This window comes from Cyrtonyx montezumae, unplaced genomic scaffold, assembly GCF_038088225.1.
Source record: "Cyrtonyx montezumae isolate F1298 unplaced genomic scaffold, pur_monq_1.0 scaffold_8, whole genome shotgun sequence".
NCBI lineage: Eukaryota > Metazoa > Chordata > Aves > Galliformes > Odontophoridae > Cyrtonyx > Cyrtonyx montezumae.
In genome coordinates, this window is record NW_027072089.1 from 48,910,628 (window position 1) to 48,933,236 (window position 22,609).

The 22,609-nt window shown below is 36.3% G+C and overlaps 1 protein-coding gene across 1 annotated transcript in view; it reads right to left on the reverse strand.

Moving 5' to 3' along the window:
• PIEZO2 (piezo type mechanosensitive ion channel component 2) overlaps positions 1-22,609 on the reverse strand; it is a 280,908-nt gene that overhangs the window by 81,573 nt on the left and 176,726 nt on the right. Inside the window, exons 8-13 of the mRNA XM_065752657.1 lie at positions 13,254-13,416; positions 7,574-7,705; positions 5,987-6,025; positions 4,582-4,720; positions 4,019-4,155; positions 1,174-1,410 (exon numbers count right to left, since the gene is read on the reverse strand). Of these exons, the coding sequence (XP_065608729.1) occupies positions 1,174-1,410; positions 4,019-4,155; positions 4,582-4,720; positions 5,987-6,025; positions 7,574-7,705; positions 13,254-13,416 (847 nt within the window). The remainder of the gene's footprint in view (positions 1-1,173; positions 1,411-4,018; positions 4,156-4,581; positions 4,721-5,986; positions 6,026-7,573; positions 7,706-13,253; positions 13,417-22,609) is intronic.

Genomic DNA, 22,609 nt, shown 5'->3' on the forward strand with positions numbered 1-22,609 from the left:
ATAGCTAATAAGAGACTACATCAAAGGCACTGATGAATTCAAACAGTTACAAATTCTTAGAGATTTACAAAGCACTTCACAGTTGATTTTAGAGAAACCCTTGAGCTTTTGCTCCCTTACTAAACTGTTCCTACCTTTACAGGAGCAATGATACAGTATTCACTAATTTTCATGCATTACCGACCAATAAGTGGTTGTGCAAAGGGCACTGCCAAGGAAGATCATCTGCAGAATGACTATGAATGATAACTAGGAGGCATGAGAAGAGCAATTCACTTAGCTCATGGGAAACACTGCCAACTAGCTGTACACTCCGAGATGTCCTCTTGAGTACTCTACAAAACAACTTCCTATTTATGTTCATTATCTCCCTCAAAAGTACACCTGCCAAAAACAATGCCTTCTGTAGCACCATCAGGACATCAAAAGAACAAATCTACCATCTATCATGCACTGAGGTCAACAAACTCCTTTCTTTCTGACATGGGTTCCAACTCATTCTGCTTCAGGTGCAAAAGTAAAGAATTAAAGCTCAGTTGCAGCCATATACTGCCTCTTGTGCTAAATCATAAAGAAGCAAGCAGTACCGGTAATTGCAATGACAGCACAATTCTAGTTGCCAGCATATCCTGAGACAAACCTGACATTACATGAGCGACCATAAAACGCCAGACTAAGTAAAGACACTAGAATCATAACGTGACTATTTAAAAACAAGTTATTTCTTTTTCAGGGATTCATATTGGCCTTGCTCTGCTCCCATTACAAACAGTGGATGTTTTGCCAATGGCTACACAGGTTCTATGTTTATAGTTTTGATAGCCAGAAGCATCCACATTCAATATTAATGCTGAAAGTTTCTGAAGCAGGTGGGACTTTGTGATCTCAGTTACAAGAGGTGAGACTGAAGAGGGCAAAAATTTTCTATCCACTAACAATTCCCCATTAAATAATCAAGAAAATATACATACATGTCAGAAACACGTGCTTTAGCATTAGCTTTGTGAGTAAGTAGATTTCTCCACAGTATTTTATAACTACTCATCCTTTTTTGTAAAACTGCCACTGAACATGGCTATGTCAAACACTGAGGATACACCCTTAAACGTCAAACAATCCACATTCTTTGTATGTTTTGGTTTCATAAAAACCTCATCTGTTTGTAACACTTACCTTTGATGCCAACTCTCCAGGTTCCTTTCTTTCTAAAAAACCTGATACTTGAGGAAGCTCATCATTCTTAAGCTCAATACTCCATATATATTGTAATATCAACAGTAAATTTCCGTAGAAAACCATGAACGGTGAACTGATCATAGCATATTTCCTTCGGTCTCGAATCATCCACAGTGTGCAAGACCAGATCAACAGCACAAAAGTCAACCAGCTATGATACGTGATACTCCATGCCTTATGGAAAGAAGAAAGAGGGAAAAAATGTTCATCGATTCATTCAGGAACAGCACTGCAACATATTGTCAGTTACACTTATGTTTCTCTGCTTAGTACACATTTTAATTGTCGTGAGACTCTCAGCCATATTAATCTGAAAGTGGGCCAGAGACAATAAACTCTGTCAATGGTTTATGGGCTGGTTTGGCCCGGTTTTGTGACAACTGTGGCAGGGGACCCAAGGACCCGCACCTGGGAAAGGGGAATTGGGAAAGGGAAAAGGGAGGTGGGCCTAAAAACAAACCAGTAGCACCGATCTGAGGAGGAAGAATAATCTACTAAATAAGATATTGGGACACAAAATAACACAATATAATACAATACAATTGGAATTGAAGCTAATAAAACAAATAAAATGAGCAAGAGACTGTCTGATAAACCAAAGGCCTTACACTAAATGATGAAGACAAGACAGCTAGCTAGCGAGCACCCGCTGCTGGGTCAATCTAAAAGGGGAAGAGACTTTGTCTGATGACACACAGTTTTATCTTTCCCTCTGAGTGGAAAATGGAAAAATGCAAAGCAATGCAAAGTCCTCTGGGGTATGTAGTTCTTCTCTTCTGAGACAGGTATACCAAGAGCTATTGATGATCCACAGGGCTGGAGCATTAACTCTTTAACTCCCACTGCACTACATGATGTTATGATGTGGAATACCAATAACAAAAATCATAAAACCATGACAAACTCCTTGGAGAACAGGTTGAAAATGGATTCTTAATAAGTACAGCTGTGGGCAAACCCTTCTTTGTGCACTTATTGCACAGCTGTAGAGACATGGAGCAGTTTCACTGCTTATGATTGCACCAGAGATTGATAACTTTGAGGCACACAAGACCTCCTTGCTAAACAAGCAACAGAGAGTTCAGTGTAGCAGCAGTAAAATATGTCAATACCTGCTTGCTTTCAAGGCCTTCAACAGACTTAAAGAATCATGCAGACTCCAAACTGTTCTAACTTTTGTGGAATCAATTTAAAATGGAAAGTAGTGCTAGGCACACAGTTTGTCTTAGAACATTTAGAAAAGAACATTTAGTTTACACTAAGCATGTTACATTGCCTCCTGTACTCACAACTATATAATCTTCTAAACAGTTTGCAGAGAACCGTTTCTGAAAACTACTCTATAAAAAACTTGGAGTAAAGGACTGTTTTTTAAAGTGTTTTTTGTTAACGTTGTGTAATTGATTTAAGACTAAATTCAAACATATGCTGGCATAACTGTCAATAAAATATTTTAAATTATATTTCAATTTAAATGGGAAAGTATGAAACATTAACAACATTTCAGTCAGTCTAGTTCATACTCCTTGGAAATGATGTCTTTTTAAAGTATATGAAAACAATAATGTGTCCCTTCTTTGTTTACATATTAGAAAGCAAGTGAGGCATCATTTGGCTTTGGTGCAAGTGGAACAATCATCAGATCACACCACAAAAGAATTTATAAATGAATTTGGATCTAGTCGTATGAAATAGCGATTTACCACTAGGAAAAAAAAAGTCAGCAGTGCCTAAGCATCAAACTACAATAAGTTATTCAAATATTTCATACTGAGAGATATGAGCTTAGAAATGAATTTTAAAAGAATTGCAGAATATGTAGTGAAGCATGCAACTATAAAATAATAAAAAAAAGGCATTATGAAAAAAGCTACTTGTTAATACCCAAAATGCATCAAGCCAGATCTAGATTCTACATAAGGAGTCTGCTCTTTTAAGGTGAGAAACTTTTCCTGTTACAGGACAGCAAACAAGGTTTGAAACTACATACAGACAAAAAGCAGCCAAACTAATTTACTTCAGCATTTTTTAATGCAATAATTGGCCAAGAATCTTTATGGTTAATTTCATCACAGTGGAAACTTTCCAAAACAGTAAAAGCAAAGCTAGCATTGGGAATATAGACAGAGATCTAATCATTATGCTGAAAATTTGCCACAGTGCAGCTAGGGTATATGCATCAAGTGTGCTTTAAAAAAAAAATAACATCAAATGAAAAAATAGGGAAGCAAGTAAAATAAAAGCAAAACCTATGATGGTGACAAAGCTGTATTTGCCTTGAGACCTTTCTGAGACAACAAAGGATAGATTTTTTTTTTTCACAGAAAGTGAAAAAAGAAAAATAAGATGCATTCTTCAATCGGAAATAGGAACTATGCTTTTAAATGTTACTATTTGATTTTGAAATGCTTTAATTTTGCAGACAGAATTCGAAGTGGAGCAACAGCATGACATCCAGCTTATACAGAAGCTTTGGAATCAATAAAAAAAACGACCCCCTTTTTTTTTTTCTAATCGACAAACCCAGTCAGTGAAACCTAGTGCTCCCTGTACTGAAAATGTGACACTTTACCAAGAACCATGCATGCTGCCTTATTGCAAGCTCTATAACAAGCCTGGGAATTATTCATGAATAACCTAGAGTGGACCCTGGGCAAAATTATTGATTTTCTAACAATGATTCAAACACTTAACTGAAAACCAACAGATGAGATTACTTTTAGGAAAACATCGAGGACGCACATTTATTTGTAAATCATATTCATTTGTTGCCAATACTTACCATCATAGCTATCAAAGCACAAATGTAACTTTGCTTCATGATAAACTGGAACACAGAGACCAGGGCATGCAACTTAACATTTTCTTTTTCTTCCTGAGTAACTTCTTCCTCCTCCTCTCCCTCCTCCTCTTCCTTTTCTAAGTAGAAAAATAAAGTCTTATTTGCAATTCATGCTGGTCTAAAAGTAGTAGTAAGTACTATCTCCAGGTAAGCAAACCCAGAGTAATTTCAACTGCAAGAGCTCCTCTACATCTGTTAGCAAGTTCAAGATAGTAGCCATGAAAAATCATGTTTGAACGCAGTGAAGTAACACAAAACCTGCAGTCACTGCACTGGTTGATGAAGAGATAAAGTATTTCAGATAGTACATATCTACAGCCCTATTTACAAAACTTCCAAGTGGTAAGCAGTTGTTGCTAAAGATCAATTAATTATTGAAACTTCAGCTGGTCAAGAAGTTTACTAAAGCAAAAAAAAAAAAAAAATGCAAGAGGCAGTGAACTGAGATACAGAACAAGAAAATATGGAAATAAGGGTAATTCCCAGGCAATTCTTTTCACTACCTGACATGTCATCCGAGGGCTCCCATTTGTACTGTGGTGTTGAGTACATGTCTGCTTTGGCTGGACCATTCTCTAATGGCAGTGTGGGGTGGATGGTGTGATAGTCAGCAGGGTTCCCATTCACCGTTACCAGAAGAACCTGCCAGAAGATGGGACAGAAGCACTGCATTTAGGGCAGCTCTTAGAAAAACAACACTCCTGTGCTTCTCTAGTGTTGGAGTGCCAACAGTAATGGAGCCTAACCAGTAACTTACTGGCTTCATGCAAAGAAAGGGACATGTTATGGTCATGCTGCATGCAAAAGTAGCATGCAACAGCTTCTCAAATTATTTTTGGTAGCTTTTTATGCAATATCAGTAGATTTTAGCAAGCTATAAAATACTGCTGCATTTTGAACTTCTACAAATATCTCCTTTAAAAGATTTAAAGTTTTTTTTTTTAATTCCCTAAGGCATCACTTCAGTGTGTGTACAAGCAATTTGAAAAAGCATAAAAGTGTGGACACACAAGCAAAAGCGATCATGTTAAATGGTTATTTACAGGCTCTTGGCCTGTCCCACCTATAAAATGAAATGGAAAGAAAAAACAGTGTAAAGGCAGATTAAGTTAACACATCCACAGCTGGGAAAACCTAAGGCCAACTGCGTGGCCCAGCACACAAACAATAACTCACTGAGTTCATGTTCCAACACCCTGACTGTAGAAACTATGGACAGGCATGTGTGGGCTGATTCACGCACTCTCGTTCACAGCAGTATCTGGGATATATTTAGGTGTAATCTACAACTACACAGCATTAACAAGGACTGTGGAACGCATGTAGATTTGGTTGTAGATGCTCTCAAAGTTCATCTGCATCTCTGTTCTTATGTGTATGCTGAACAGAGGTGATGTTTCTGCTTTTAGAATTGCTATAGGAGTCAAGACAAATAATAATCTCTGTCAACTCAGGCAGATATTTTAATTTTCTATTATCTTTAAATTAAACTCAAGTACTGTCAGTCACTCTTAAAAGACCTCAGCATTTCAACACGATTGAAAGAAAAGAACAGAGCAAAGAAGCTAAATCAAGTTTCAAGATGGTTTGCATTAGAAAGCATATTTTGAGATCTTATTCAAACCCAATGACATAACAAAGATCGTTTGCCAGTTGATACTACTACTACAAGAAGTGTAATTTCAAATGATCAATTTCAATGCAAATTAGCAGTTTCTCAGTGTAATTGTTAAGGAAGCTGAAGACAATTATATTTAGGATAATCAAGATTACAGGGTAAAACACAGGCTAACCAAAATAGAAGTTTTTAATATGCCAGCTGAGTGCGTATCTACATATATCAGCGTAATCTGTATTTACCCAGGTTAAAAATAATTTCAAAATTACAAAGACTAGCAGTATACTAACATCCGATGGCTTGTATTCATCTTGGGTCATTGACAGAAGCTGCAAAAAGCAATGCAAGGACAAATTATTAAAGAAGCATGGCTCAAGCATTAATAAGTTATTTTTTGAATACAGGCATGCATATTTGCTGACTTCTGCAGAACATTTGCATTAAGAAATTCAGGATGAATTCTTCAAAAGTCAGCAGAATTGTACACTGCACTCCATCAAATGGGATTTAGTGTACTGAAGCCATTGACATATAATTACTGTATGTTTTCATGAATTCTGAACCAAAACTGAGTCTGTTGCATTGAAATTTTTAGGTATTAGCTCAAAGAATTAATCAGTATCACATTATACTGATTAACTGCTTTCTAATGTCTTTCTAATGATCTCAGTTTATTTGATCACTAGAATTTCTCTATAAACTACTTCCCATGTAATGTTTATACAACTATAGAATGTGTCACCTAGAATTCTAATCATTAGCAATCTCATTTTCCTCAAATAGAACTATTTTTCACTGAACAAAAACCATTGACTTTATCCAAGGCTGAGTAATGAATGCAAAGTGAACGCGAGAACATGAGGTAACATCTGCAATTTTTGTGTATCAAAAAAAGATGCTCTAAAGGATCAAAAGCTCAAACCAACAGTTTTATCTTTTCAGAAATATCTTCCACTGTAGTCAGTGAGAAACTTCCATAGGAAAAAAAAATCACACTTTTAAAATTCTGTTAAATTCATCTTTCTGTACCATTTTTTTGGTTACTCCATGTTTGTCCACAGAAGATTTTCAGGAATACTTTTAATGCGTACCTTCTCTAGCTTTTCTGTAGTAGCTGATGAAGTTATTATAGGGCAAAATTAAAATTTACCCAGAGAAAAAGAGATAGGTGAATGTAAGAACCAAGTAACTGATGTGTTTCTTGGTTTTTTTTAGAGTAGGTACAGTACATCCATTTGCTAGTTCATGCATCGTTACCATTACTATGATGCAATTCTGGAGGACTTAAGTCTATGTGGCTTAAGAGAGTACTTATATAAGACAAATTTATCTGCACCTTGTCAAATGAAGTATTGCACTGGAGCTGCTGGGGACTGATGGTAGAAAGCTCTACCTTTCTAGGAGCTTTTACAGTAACTGCCTTCCCTGCCATGACATGAACATCCAACAAGGGCACCAGTATGCCTTAAGGAAGATAAGTTGGTAGTTTTCCTTTAACAGTGTGACTGGTAATTAGAAGTTACAGGACAGATCAGATCTTTACATCAGGCTTTGGGAATGTCTAGCTGTTTTTCATAAAGATAGTGGTCTGTTGCCAGAAGACTTGCCCTAAACTTCTTCAGCGTGGAAGCCAAAAGCAAGGAACGTGTCCTCTTACTTCCTTAGTCTGGCTCTTGTTTTCTGTTATATTAATTTTTACAGAATAAATTCCACACTCTACCACACAGTCTTGATATTTTAACTTAGTCCCATAATGATGCAGTTCTTACTAGTGACTGATCTGATGCTGTCTCCCTTAATTTCAAAGTAACAATGATACAATTAAGTGATGGTTTTAATTACATTTAATGCAGAGACCCTTCCCCTTTCAGCCTTACTTTTCTCTCATCAGTTGTATAGTGGCTTGCATACCACAAACTGCGTCTTCTCTCTGCTGTCATTGGAATTGGGCTGCAAGGTATTTCTTTGTCATCTTCCCTGCCCTCAGATTTCTCTTCGTCAGGTATCTGCTAAAGAATTCAAATGACAAATCTAGTTACAAATCTCCAAGCAAAAATCTCACAAGAGAGTTATATTTTCCCCTAACTGTCACTCCCTCTGAACACGTCTTTAAAATATCTGTTAGTATTTAATGCACTCTGTCTGATGGATGACTTTGATTGAGATGAAATTTTCAGAAATGATGACAGAGCTTTTCTATAACTGCTAGTCCATCAATGTCAGGATGTCTCCTGATGGTTACAAGACACCACAATTACATAGACTTCCACATCTTTCCTTAGTATACAGTCATACCATAAGCTCTTACAGAAGTGTTTAATTTTCAAAGCAGTGTATTGAAAAAAAAATTAACTCTTTCATCTGCATACATATGTGAAAAGACAATTCTCCTACATCAAACAGCAGAAGAATTGAAAACAAAAGAGCAAAACCTTTTCAGGTTATGTAACTATTTTTAAAGTCTAACCTAACTCAGCAATCCATGTCTCAATACATGACAATGTTTTCAGTACTGGTCTTCCTTCTAGGTTTGTCTAGTCTTGCTTCTGAGTCAAGCCACAAATACTTCTGTGTGCATTCATTCTCACAAGAAGGATGATAAAAGGTGAATGGAAAAAGCCTACAAGAATTTACCAGGAGTAAAGCATGCTTGACCAACCTGGTTGCTCTTTATGCAGAATCAACTTAGTGGATGAAAGGTGAGCTTACATTAGCAAGTTGTTTTACCCTGTCCTACAACATCCTTGCTTACAAACTGGTAAGGTACATACTGATTAGGCAGATCACAAGATGGGTGAAGAACAGGCTAGACTGCCTGGTTCAAAATCAGAATGGTAGTCATTCATGAGTGTAGTTTCTCAGCGACTGACACTGTATCTGGTAGTATTCACTATCATCAAAACCATCGGGATGATGGGATTGAATGTACCCATACCTGTTTCCTTGTGGGGAAATGTGCTGTAATACTAAGCATGCAGGCTTGGTTCTAATAAGAAACAAAAAGTGCTCTAGTGGGGTTCTACATTCCTGCTGAACGACTCCAAGAAAATATGAAGTACCAAATTTAAAGAATTGCTAAATTTGACTTTCTCTCTTCATGACCTCTACTAGTATTAGTTACTTAAAGCATTGAGCCAAATCCTCAATTACACAGCTGTAAGCCTTGCAGCTTAAAACCACGCCTACTCAGCTCCACAAAGCCATCTCTAATGAGAAACTATACAACTACTTTTGTAACCTGGAACCCAGGGGAAAGTCTCACTTTATAGGAGTTTAAAAGGACGTTAAGTCCAAAAGCTCTGCTGATCTGCAGCAGAGTATGTACCAATTTTAATAGTATTATTCTGAACTTACCCTGTTATTATCTACCAAATAATTGGCCAAGTCAACTAATTGTCACATTTTATTTCAATCTAAAGAAATGGTTTGTAAGGATTTAGGACTTTTCTCCTGCCTGTTCTGCACTTTCTACTTAGCAGAAACTTGTATTTTTATTTCAAATGAAAACTCAGAAAATCAACCTTTGATTTTCAACATCTGCTCTCTCAAGTAAAACATACTTGTTTTACTTAAATCCTGCCAACAAAGAGATATATTATGATGTAAAAGCTAGCTTTCAGTGGAACTTGGTGTCTCAAAGGCAGGGCCTCAAATTAAGCTTTTTATGGGAACTAGCTGGTGCTGAGTTTTCTTTGCTTATGCAAAATCAGTTGATGCATTAGAATAAGAATAAATAAGAAAGCTGGGCAGAGGTCTGCAAAGATATCCATGGGAACAGAACACCCAAACATTCTAGATGGTCTTGAAACTCTCCATTCCAGTCTTAACACCAAGATCCTATTTTTTAAATCTTGACTTAGATAAACAGTGGTTATTAATTTGGTTTTACTTCTCAGACCCAATGGAATCACAATTCAGATACAATTGTGTATTTATGTTTAATCGCAAAAGGGCATTCCTAGCCAAAGTGTAACAAGAAATATACAGTGTTTGTCTTAAAATACTTGTTGCTGCCATTTAAAACTTTAATGTAAATATGCAGCATAAAGAACTGTTTATGAACAGCATTTAATTTAGCATTTAATTTTAGCACAATTTAGGATGATCAAAACAATACCAAAAGACCTGCGATGTAGACAGTGATTTTAGTCACACATTTTTAGCCTAAGAGACTATCAGGAATGATGGGGAATTTTGATTAATCTTTCTTAGGAGAAGAAAAGTAAGAAAACACAGGATTATTCATAAATTGACAACTTGCAGGAGTCCTTTGACATGTCTATATCTTCCAGTTCTTCCAGTACCTGACCAACTCTCGGACTCCTCTTAATTTAGACAGTCCTAAAAAGTTCTTATACGAAGGGACACTACATTAAATTGTTGGAAATCTTTTGAATTCTTTACTATTCCTTATACTTGACAAATAGAATGAATGGGCCTTATTCATGTACTCAGTCCTACAAGTAACAAATACAAGTTGAAATTCCCAGAGGCGGATCTATCACTAATTTGCAGAGGTAGAGTTTCATGAGACTCAACTTTAGAACAAATTAGGATCCAAAATTGTAGGTGTAAGAAAAGAAAAACTTCCACTGACCTCCAAAGGCATTTTGCAGAAGTAAGATCCACATAGAATCCCACACAGACATACCAAACACTGAAATCTCATACATGCTGTGCTTAGACAGATTGTGGTGAACACACAAAAAGCCTTCACCTTGAAACTCAAGATTTGAAGTAAGCATTGCTCTAAAATTGCTCTTGTAAAAGCTGCAAGATTCAGAGAGAATCTCCAGAGCATGTATCAGAGATATCTCCTACTGAAATTCAATTGGAGTTTTATCTTCCGGGGGATCAACTCATGCAGGAAGGACAGAATGCCCGGTCTACATGTTCCAAATTCTGCTTTTAAAATCTAGTGCTCCTCTGTTACATTTCGTTTTTGTATATCTTTTTCAATTGAATCAATATTCCTTTATACCTAATCTAGCATACAAGCTTTGTTCAAAACAAGTTTTGTTCAAGAGATTCTTTTGAACAACTCTGAGCCACTCGTTACTGTACTTTAGAGTAATTTAAATAGAATAATGCTTTACATTAAACAGTGCATAGCAAATCATCGTCTTCTATCTACAAACAGGCAGGACAGTGGTGAGGCCCTAAATCCAGAGTAACTTTGAAATCACTGGAGGGTGAAAAGGGACATCCTTTGTCTGTAATGAATCAATTCCATCATATGTTCTTCACAAGTCAAAATTCTGTTCAATTAATCCTGACATCAAATTACTTCTGGATTTAAGCAATTGATAACAGTGACCAGCAGGAGAAAATTTGAAAGAGAAAGACAAATTACAAATCAAGGGCTTCAATAAAGGAAAAACAAAATGCATACAGACAAAAGTTGGCATAAGAAAAGGTATGTTAAAAGCAGTTAAGTTTTGCAAATCTCATTATTTCCTTTCAATGATGAATACCTGCAGCACTACAATATCTGCTGCAGAAATAAGCATTAATTTATCGGTTTTACCCTTTTCTTTCCAACGTTCTCCTTTTTACACGCTCATTTCACAGGGAAGAATAATTCCCTTGGCATCTGAAGCTTCCCTGGGGGTGGCAAGACTTTGTATTACCTTTCACGTAGTGGTGCTTTTGAGAAACATTATCTGTCATTAAACTAAGCTCTTCTAATATTTAATATCTATCTAATGTAACTTAATTGTTTGGAAAGCTTCTCCAAATCAACTTGTTTCCAGTTCTCAGAGACTGATTTTATGTCTTATGGGAGTATTCATCCTATTCAACATGAGTAGTCTAAAAGAAGCATGTGCAAGTTCACAACAGTTTCAATCTGGCCCATGGAGGAACCTTCAGGATTCACACTGTCCTGTGACAGGCCCATTCCTCTCCACAGAAAAAGCACAGTAACCAACTTAGACCACTTACCAAACTTTAATATCATGAAAGTTGGATGAAAGGAGCCTAAGGACTAGAAAAGAATTTCCAGAGATGCTGAGATCACACAGTTCCCTCTAACTACATCTCATATATGGCTACTCCTCATGTTCATGTGATTTTATTATGAAGTTTGTGACATATAAAGTATTAGTTATGGCCCCAGTGCTAAAATCATATTATTATCTACAAATCTCAATTTTCATATAAGGAAAGGAAAAAAACCAACCTGTTTTTCCAACTGCTGCAGCTGAAGAAAATAATAATAATAATACAAAAATTAAATCAACTCAGTATCAGAGAGCACCGGATCATAATCTTTTAAAATGTTGAGACTTCAAAATGTCAGTCTTAAGATTGCTGGAAACTTAGGATAAAACTTTCTAATAAGTGAAGCTGACACTTCATTCACTTTTTATTATGAAGTTCAATATATGTAAAACCAAAATTTCATACATCTAAATTCAGAGGTGATCTGCCTTTTTAAACATTGTTACATTATATGAAGAAACACCTTTAAAATAAGGAAACAGTAAACATTTTTACTTATTACTGCAAAAGCCACTCATTCTCAGATCAGTCACAAACTACTTTCACTGTGGTTTACATCACTGCTAAATCTAACCTGTAGAACTCACGTCAAATTCTAGAGGATTGTGATTAAAATAAATAATTCTTAGGACAATACCCTTTATACTTCCATTTTCTAAGTTAAGGTATATATGGGTTCTTACATTCATTTGTCATTTGAAAACAGATAGAACTAATGATCTATTTTCTTTGTCTCCTTCTACCTTGCTCCTTAATGTAAACTGGGATTTTCCCTCAGGCACACAGACTCAGGAGCAAAGGTTTTCAGAAGAAAAATTATCTATCTGTGATAAAATTGCAGCCTCTGTCTTGCCTCACTCTACCCTGTGCCAGCCTGCATCCTACTGCAATCCTGCCAGATAGCAAGTCTTTCCATTTGATTGCTCCTACACTACTTCATATTGATATCAACTCTCCAAATCAGAGTTAGCATTAATGATCTGGCATTGTCTTCTTTATTTAAGGTGAATATGTAAAAGCTGCAAGATCATTTTTGAAGACCTCTCAGCCTATCAGCCTGGAAAAGAGAAGGCTGTGGGTAGATCTTTGCAGCCTTCAAAGATTTAAATGGAGTTTATAAACATGAGGGAAATTAACTTTTTACATAGGCAGATAGTGATAGGGGGAATAATTTTAAACGAAAGGAGGAGAATTTAGATTAAATGTTGGAGGGAAGTTTATTACTGAGAGAGCGGTGAGGTGCTGGAACAGAGGTTGTGTCTGCCCCGTCTCCAGAGGTGTTTAAAGCCAGGCTGGATGAGTACTGGGTCCAGTAAAAAATCCAGAGATCTGTGGCCCTGCTATGCCAAGGGGGTTGGAACTTGATGATCCTTGAGGCCCCTTCTAATCCAAAGCTATTCTATGATTCTATCAGAAAGCCTGAACTCCAAGTACCAACTTACACTTGTCTCTTTCTCTGAGCTTACTTGAATGCTTGCACCTCTCCTAGGAAGTATCTGCACAGGCCAGTCTCACAGACATTAGTGCTTAAAAAGAGAAGGGAATCACTCTTACAATGGGCTCCTGTAGCCAAAGGCGGATAAGAGTTGCAAGGGTGTAGTACATCACCAGCAGTAAGACTGGATTAGCATGGTGATACCAGTGTAACTCTTGATTTTTGATGATCATCCAAGTGCTTGAGCAATTTGTCTGTGTAAGAGAAGTGACACCAAACAACCTGCGGACATAAGAAAAAAAAAGAAACAAAACAACGAACAAGTTAGAGAATAAACATCAAATCTTACATCGTTCAATTTTTTTTATTTCAGAAATATTTGCTTACCTACATTGCTCTTGTCAAAAAATAGACTGTAACTAAAACACAGTGAACATTTCCATTCTACAATATTTACTGATAGAGAATGTTTTGATTGTTTCTTTTCTTTTTTACTTGGTTTTCAACATGGGAATATATCACTGCACCTACCGTGTTGAATGTAAAAATTTCAAATGACCTCCGTCCTTTCAGCTCAAAGCTGCAGAACAGAGGGAGAGAATCTAGCTGCATGGCCATTTGGCAAATCAGAAACATGACATCTCAAACTGATTTAATGAACTGACATACAAAGCCATTCCACACACTCTGCCAGGATATAGCTATAAAGCACATCTCCTCAGTATATAAAGTGGCTTATTGAACATTCTTTTTTAAAAAAGAAAAAGATAAAACTATTAATAATTGCCTAATTATGGAAAAAACTTGTAGATGCACAGACCTCCACTGAACACACAGCTGCTGTGAACAGAAAAGGACAACATTTGGCACAGTGACAAAGCAACTGCTTTGACTGATCAAATCATGAAGAAAAAAAAGATGAAAAATTAATTCCATAATTAGTATTAATTTAGTTGCAGTAATATCAGTGAGATGAGATTATTAATCATTTCTTGAAAAACAAGGATGTCACAATATTTTTATTAAGTAAGAATTGTATGTTGGAAAAAGAAACAAGAATAGAAAAATAATCCCCAATATTTTTAATTTTTGACAAGATGTTTGATGCCTTGTATCTGAAACAAAACTGATAGGAAGTCATAATTAACCTGATTTATTCAGTCTAAAATATTTGGCTGAATTCCAAAGCTAGTACACAAAGTCACCATGGCATATGTCAGTATTCATCCTAACAGTTTTATTTATAGACAGCTTTCTACAACATGTTTAGAGTTTCCAATTGTTACAGGAAATAGATTTGATTCTAAGAGAATTTTAAGGAGAACAAAAATCCCAAACTCAGATTTACAATGAAAGAGTAAAGCAAAAACAGTACAATTTTTGTTTTTGTTTTTGTTTTTTACTGCCAAGGAATTTAAAAATAAACAGTAAAGGTCTAAAAGATTAATTCTTCTACCTACTAAAATCCAACATGAAAGGGTGAATGAATACAAAGCATGATATTGAACAGAGATGTACTGCCTGAAATCTGCTCTTTCAATGCTATTAAATGAAAATCAAAGAAAAACGAGAGATGGTTCATTCACTAGGGATTAAGGGCATGGGTATAATACCATTAACTGCCAGAACTAGTGCTCTATAGTATTTTATGAAACAATTTATCAGCACTCCCTTCTCCTTTTGTCAACAAGAGCCAAAGGCTATAAACTTTAAGACTTAGAGCTTTTGGGTGGATCCAAGGTTGGAAAGGATAATAATAAAAAAAAAAAAGGAACCAAAAAACTCCTGCGTACAAAATAAAATGCTATAGCTTAAATGAGCTGACAGACCTGTGTTTGAAGTTCTCTCAGACTCAAACTTCTGTAGCATCCAAGCAAATTCAGACCCAGTGTTACTATTTAGCTCTGTCTAACCACAATACATGCTGGACTGTATTCTGCTCATATTTCCATCAGCATAGGGAAACATTTTGCTTTGTCTGCTTTCCTCTCTGCCAATTGACCTTTAATTTTTACTCCTCAGTGATCAGCATTAGTGAGTTTCATCTTCCAGCCTTATTTCACAGTGCATTCCTCCATCTTTCATTCATTTTAATCTTTTCTGCACAAGCACAGCACCAATCACCCTACCTCTGCTTCATGAATGTCTTGGAATCAAGTTATAGTCCACTTCTTACTGAAGTGAGACATCTTTCCATTGACAGTGAATGCTGAGTATTTCCTATAGAAATTAGGGAAAAACCCTTCTGCCAGGCAGACCTGAACTTAATATCACATATTCCGTTCTCTTTTATAACGTACTCTAACTAAAAAGTCTCAAAAACTTGTGTTTTATCTCCACTGAAGAAATACTGCACATCATCTTATCAGTTGGGAAAAATGTACTGTTTTGGTTAAAACCTCATTCTCCTAGCTTCATCTACTCACTTGAAATTATCCTTGTTTTGTGCTAAGGGTATTAATTCTGCCCCCATCTGGTCCTACATTCATCAAATGCCATGTTATAATATATCTCTTCCATTTTAGTTGTGAACTAACCAGCAATACTTTTAAGGCATTTCATCATGTCTCATAAATCATTACTCTAGAAGAACCGCTCCTCATTTCTAAGGTCTTCTGAGTTTTTGAGGATTGTTAGTCACAAATGTACTCAGCACAACATTCCAAGCACTTTGACATCTCGGAAATGCTCCTTCTGTCTGCAGGCCTTCAATAGGGCTACAGGTTGCTACTCATTCAATATTTATGGTTGACCATTATCTTCAATGAGAACTGCTGGTGCGGAACATTTTTCAACTACGTAGAGTCATCGTCTGTCATTTACAGCTTTTAAATAAACAGAAATGACTGTGATAAAACATGTAAGCAACTTTACAGTCGGCAATATATACTAGTGCATTATTCAGCTCTGCATATTTTGTTCACACAAATACACTTATATACACAAATACACACATATACACACAAAGACCGTTTACTACTGGAGTCTGTTTACTTTACAAAAGTCTGCATTTAACTTCATAAACAACCAGAGATCTGCAGGATGCTATAGATTGATTCTTTTATTCTTGCAAAGAAGCAAATATTGTGTTTTTCAATGCCCTCGTTCTGCATTTTATTTAAAAACATATAGCATAAATAATTCAAAAGGTTTTAGGAACTATGAAGGGCCAAGAGGAACTTGAATATCTGACTAAAGCATGTTCTGAAATATCACAGTGAAAAGCATTTCCTATAATGAAGGTGGTGTCTATTTGTCTAATTCCTACTCTATTCACTTGTTTTCCCAGCAAAGCTTCCTACTGAACCTGTGAATCAGACTTCTGGCAGATGCACTTTCACCTTCTGTAACTCTACAGCAAATCTGTGACCACAAAAAGAAAACACACACACACACCTGTTCCCCCCCCCAAAAAAAAAAAAAAAATCACCACTTTCTGCTAATATTAAATAAATAATAAATATTATATATAAAAATATATTAAAAACAAACAAACAAACAAACAAAACCAACAGAAGAATGATTTTGGTTTAAAAAATCCCCTCAGATATTTGACTTAAGGAGCTACTAAAATAGTACATTCTGTGACTCCACTAGGCAGATGACTAAAACTTCTCCAACACGCATTATTTTAGTATGACTTTAATATAGAAAATGATGGACATTAACAACTAGACGTGACAAAACAAAATATGAACAAAAATGCTTATATATATATATATATATATATATATATGTATATATATATATATATATATATATACACACAACAACAGCCATAAATATGTGTCTTGGATACAGAATTATTAAACACAGTTATTACATATCTGTTCAATCTGTGAATTTCACCTCTGGTAAAAACAATCTGGGACATTTTTCTTTGTAAAAATGTATCTGTGATCTGTGGATCTGTGATTCACCTCGATCACACTGCACAGCTTATCCCTGTTTGCACAGCCTCCTTGTACTTCAACACCACTCAAATATCAGCATAGAAATACACTGGTTGCTCTGAAAGTTATGCCTCCTATTTATTTCCATAGAAACTACAACAGATATAAAGAGCACAATTACAGTAGTTGATAGAGCAAATTCTCAGCTACAAAACACTGTTTTTCAACATAGTCAACACCATTAGATATGCATTTTTGACAGTGCTGAACAATAGCCTACATGCTGCATTCATAAACATCTGCACCAGTGGAAGTGACCCACTGCTTAACAGCTGCTAGTTTTTTGCTATCTTTTTTTTCCTTCTATACCTGCTACTTTCACTTCCAAAGGAACCGTTTAATCTCTTGCATGCTATCCAGCTCCATAAAAATGACACTGAACTCTTCTGACATTTCTGAAAACAGCTGAGCAGTCAGAGAATATGATAGTGGTGGAGACAGAGGGAACAGAAGCCCACTATGTGATGGGCACTGGAGGCAGACAGAGAACTCCTGAATTCATGACTACCAATGATCACCTCAGCAGGTCAGAGACTCAGGAAATTAAATTTGAATGAAGTGAATGTAGTATCTTAGAGATTTTTTTTAACTTGTCTAAAAAAATCTTTGGATGACACTGTACTAAAATTCTGACTGTTTGGCAGCTGTTTCATTTGTTTAAATTACATAATTAATGCTACTTTATTGACAGAAGCAGCTGCATATGTATATGCATCAAAATACACTAACATAGCAAAAAACTTTCAAGTTCTCTGCAGAAAGCTCTGAAATAATAACTTGCAATGTTTTACAGACTCAGCTCTGACTCACTAAGCGGAAGTAGAAGACATACAACAGCTTTTCTCATGAGTCCAACCTAATTCATGACAATGTGCAAACCCCACATAAATAATTCATGCAGTGTTTTTGATCAAAGAGGACATCAAGTGATTCACAGTGGGAGGAAAATGTCTCTCACCATGTCCTATTGATTATGCTTCCTCTGAAGAGTCTTGAGAGAGCAATGGATTCTTGGTCTTATGAGAAATTGTTGAACCACTGTAAACTAATTGCAAGTGCTAGTGAGACTGCACACTACATTGCATTTAGCTTTCATACATTCTAGCCAGACATCAGTGTTTGGTGACAGAAACTGACTGGTTTTACTCTTGGCTAATCACCTTCATTCCAAACATAACACTGCTTAAACCTGCACCCAGATCTGTCAAGCATTTTCCTAAAAGCCTTCTATTCCAAATCATTCTGGACAGAGACATCAGGATTGTGTCAAGAAACTAACTGCATATGTAAATATTATGACGTACTTTTAAATGCTTCTCCTTCATAAAAATATGGAATAAAAAAAATATCCCTGATAACCTAAGAAATAATAAAAGATTGGAAAGAAACAAACCGAATCTCCTAATACATGCAACTTTCTCATTTACATTCTTAAATATTCTTTTTCAAGGCGACAGAGCAACAAATACAGAGTGAAAACGGCTAACTGGCAGGAAAAAAAAGATGAGAAGAAATCTGTATAGCTATTGCATGCCATGCTACATCATCTGTTGGATGCCAGGAACTGCTGTTTCCGTAGGATGCAAAGGCAGGATATCTGAAATCCTGGACCCTACGTGATTCTGTTACCAAGGGAAGCTATTACATTGTGTACTTTTACTGAGAATTGTGTATTTTCTTTCAGTAGCAAGAAAATATATCCACTAAAGGAGGAACTATCTGGATGATTTGTGCATTGGAATAAATTTCTGTAATGGTTCTCTCTTTTTAAAGACGACCATGCTGATTTCTTCATGGTTGCTAAATGTAGTTTTAGAGGGTTGTATTTTTTTTTGCTTCATTTGTTGCTTTTTGTTTCGTTTTGTTCAATCTTTATTTATTTGCTTATTAAATGACATTGATCTAGAAATTCAAAATCTAATATTGTAGCAGTACAATGCTGATATTAGTGAGCAATTATAACACCAAGTATAACAGCAACATGTGAAATCCACTGCTGCTTTGTCAACGGGCAACAGAAAGGTACAGACATCTGTCCATACAGAATAGTAATCCTTTTCTAAACTCTCTCGTGCACAGCTGCTATTTGTGCACATACACTGCACCATTAATTATGCATACTGTAATACAAGATTTATTTGTACCATAATATAAAATCAATATGGAATTCAGCAACATAGAAGAACTATTTTTATAATAGTCTACTTAGAACACTATTACACACAGAGTTTTGTTGAAAACTATGAGATTACAGATGGTACTTCATAGCTTCCAAGACTTTTAACACCTTTTTAAAGTCATCTTCATCCATTTATTCCTGTTACTGTGGGTAACATTTTAACATTTGCTTTTTACCCACAATAAGCTGGATGTACATTACAAATACTGACTGATCTAAGCAAGAAAGATTATTTTGCAGCCCTTGCTTCCTGTTTCAGGAAAAGATTTACCATAGACTAATAAAATAAAATAAAATAAAACAATGATGCAAGTCTGCAACTTCGACATGGCAGCAGACTGGAAATTAAATCCAGAACAGGGCAATGAAGATTACAGTTTGAAGAAAATGTTTGTACCAAGCCACTTCAGGAGCTGTGCTTCCTGATGTAGTATCTAGAATTACTGGAATTTTTTTGGACAGTTATTCACAGCAATGGCATCAGAGACTTCAGCTGGATTTAGGGAATCCATCTTTGTAGAACTTTGGTTTTATGCATAGTATGAATCTTTATGTCATCTGCATATCTTCTATTGTACACTTATTGCACTCTCCTCACATGGAAGGATAGGAGAGTGGTAACTGGGACTAAGGTAGAAGAATGAATGGCTGAGCCCTAAAACAGAGATGCTAAAGAGGGAGAGGGAGAGGTTATACAGGCTGGGAATTCAGACCACATTGTGTTTCACACTCCAGAGTTCACTGCAATGACACCACACGCTTAAATGAACAAACACAGGGAGGAAAGAGGTGGGAAGGTGGTAGGTATGTAGTGCATTAAGCATCCCAAAGTGTTAAGGTTAAGACAAACAGAAGGCATTTGTTCTTACATGGCTTTATAAAGGGAAAAACAATGAACAGGAAAATTAGAATTTATCTTTCCAAATCATGTTATTTATAAGAATTTTCAAAGATGGAGCTAATCTTTCACACCTTCTCCTCAGCTCAGCAGAACAACTGTGCAGGGAGATACTGCAGACATAAATTACAGCCCGCAGCTAGGTAAAAGTTATTAAATTTATCCATTTCTGACTGATACAAATTTTAAAAAGCATTTGAAGTATTTTTAGTGCTTAAAAGCCCTAGACCATAGACATGGGTAATTCAGAACTGGCTAAATGGAACTGTGCCATATTAACAACAACAAAAAAAAGCTGACTGTTGGGGTTAAGAAGTATGATAAATTTCAGCTTAACAGTTAATAAATTTTTGGAAATATTTGAAAATACATACTAGGACTGGAAGTGTTTTCCTCCTGAGTGTTGCTATCACAACACTCTAATACAAGCATATACACAATGAATATAGACTTGGTGGGTAGATCATTCTAACTTTTGCTTTAATATAATCATATTTCTATAGCTCTTTAGCAGATGTCTATGCACTTATTTTCTACTAAGTCTTGGTTTCCATAGCTTCTATCGGATCAAAGCTTTTCTGGCAATGACAAAACCAGCCCTGGTATATCTCCCACCCTCCTCTAAACATCAGCGACTTTTCTTTTAAAGGAAAACTAATTTCCAACACAAAGCTATTGCATGAGAAACCTCATGAAAAAAAAAAAACAACACAGTAATTTAAAACTTGTGTGCTAATATCATGCATATAATGAGGACAGAGAGAAATTATGAGCCATTAATCCAGGAAGCAGCGGAGATGAAAGGATAGCTTTAGGGGTTGTGAACTATATAAGAGCTTGCAAAACCTCTGAATACAATACAAATCTTTATTCAGAGAGAAAAAATAAAAGACTATAAAAGTAGCCACAATAAAATCACTTTTCTGTCAAGTGAATTAAAAACTTTAAAACAGGATGTTAAATCATATCTGCTACATAACCTGTTTCTTTAAGTTAACCAGATAACGTAATTTTCTTTGAGACTATGTGACTGGAAGCTGTTAAGGATTGAACATCCATTAAAAATGACTGAAATTCAAACATTCAGATACTTCATATATCTTAAATAAAGCAGCTTCCCCAAGAGGAATTTAAGACCGAACATAAGAATTTGTGAGATACACCACATTTCATCTGGCAATCAAGCACTGTAGTGACCTTTTACTCCAAAAACTCATAGTATGCTTTCACTGCCTTAGAGGCAGTAATTTTCCACCGTTACTGCTTAATAGGAGATGTAGGTATACAAATACCTTGGTTACTGACATAAAGTCTACCTCCAAAATCTGACACAAAGACCTATCTTATCAGTGCTTTTCCTCCCTGGAACCCCAAGCTGTTTCATTAGCCACTGTAAAGCTCAGCTATTTTCTGAATTTATGGTGAATGCTGATATTGACATTGACCTTTTCAGCACATCTGTGAACTAGAAAAGCAGTGATTTTGCTTTAGCCTTCCGGGACAATTACTGGTACTTCCAGAGGTGAACATCTGCTGAGAAAATACACTGAAGGACCATCTCCCAGTATCTTTTCCCTGTTCTCAGCCTGTAATCTCAGCCTGACAGATGAGTTGTTGGCAGAAGGGAATCACCAGATAGGAACGTAAAAAGAAGGTGAAATGGGGATGAAGCTGCGGAAGTTCCTTTAAGGCCCCAGCCTGATTCCTAACAAGAGTCTCTCTTTCAACATGAACCTTCCTTATAAGCAGCATCACCACTGCTTAGAAAACAGCCCTAAGGTTGCCACTCCCTACCCCAGCAAGGCTGGGCTCCATAGCCCTGCCCTAATGGCTCCATGGGGACCCCCTGCCACCTGGGGCACAGGGTACCCAGATACTCCCTTCTCATTTTTCTACCACAAACTTGCCCACTGAGGCATTTTCAAACAATTTCAGCTACAAACAAGGGGCAATTCAGGAATCCTTAAGGTTGTGGGAGCTGAGCCAGTGTTTCACAAAATCACAGGACGGTAGGGACTGGAAGGAAACTCTGGAGATCATGAAGCCCAATCCCCAAGCTAAAGCTGGTTTGCAGAATTAGAGGACAGAAAGAAGAGCTATTGGTAAGGAAGACTCTGGTTGGTGTTGGGCACAGTGGTTTGACACCCTCTCCCCTTCCACACGTGTACACATTTGCTGCAATCAAAATGAAAAGCAGTTCCTACTGAACAGCACCATATGGGGAAGGATAACACCCAGACAGCACCAGCAAAATGAAAAGTTTCAATGTTTTGTTGCATTTTCTACTCAGAAAGGAATGACAAAACAAGTCCTGGTTTCTAAAGAGCCACATGGAAAACAGAATGCATGCTCAGAAACAACTCTGGCCACAAATGATTCCTGTTGCCAAAGGATAAGCTTGGACACCTCAGTACACATGAGGAGGCATGGCTTAACAACATCTGT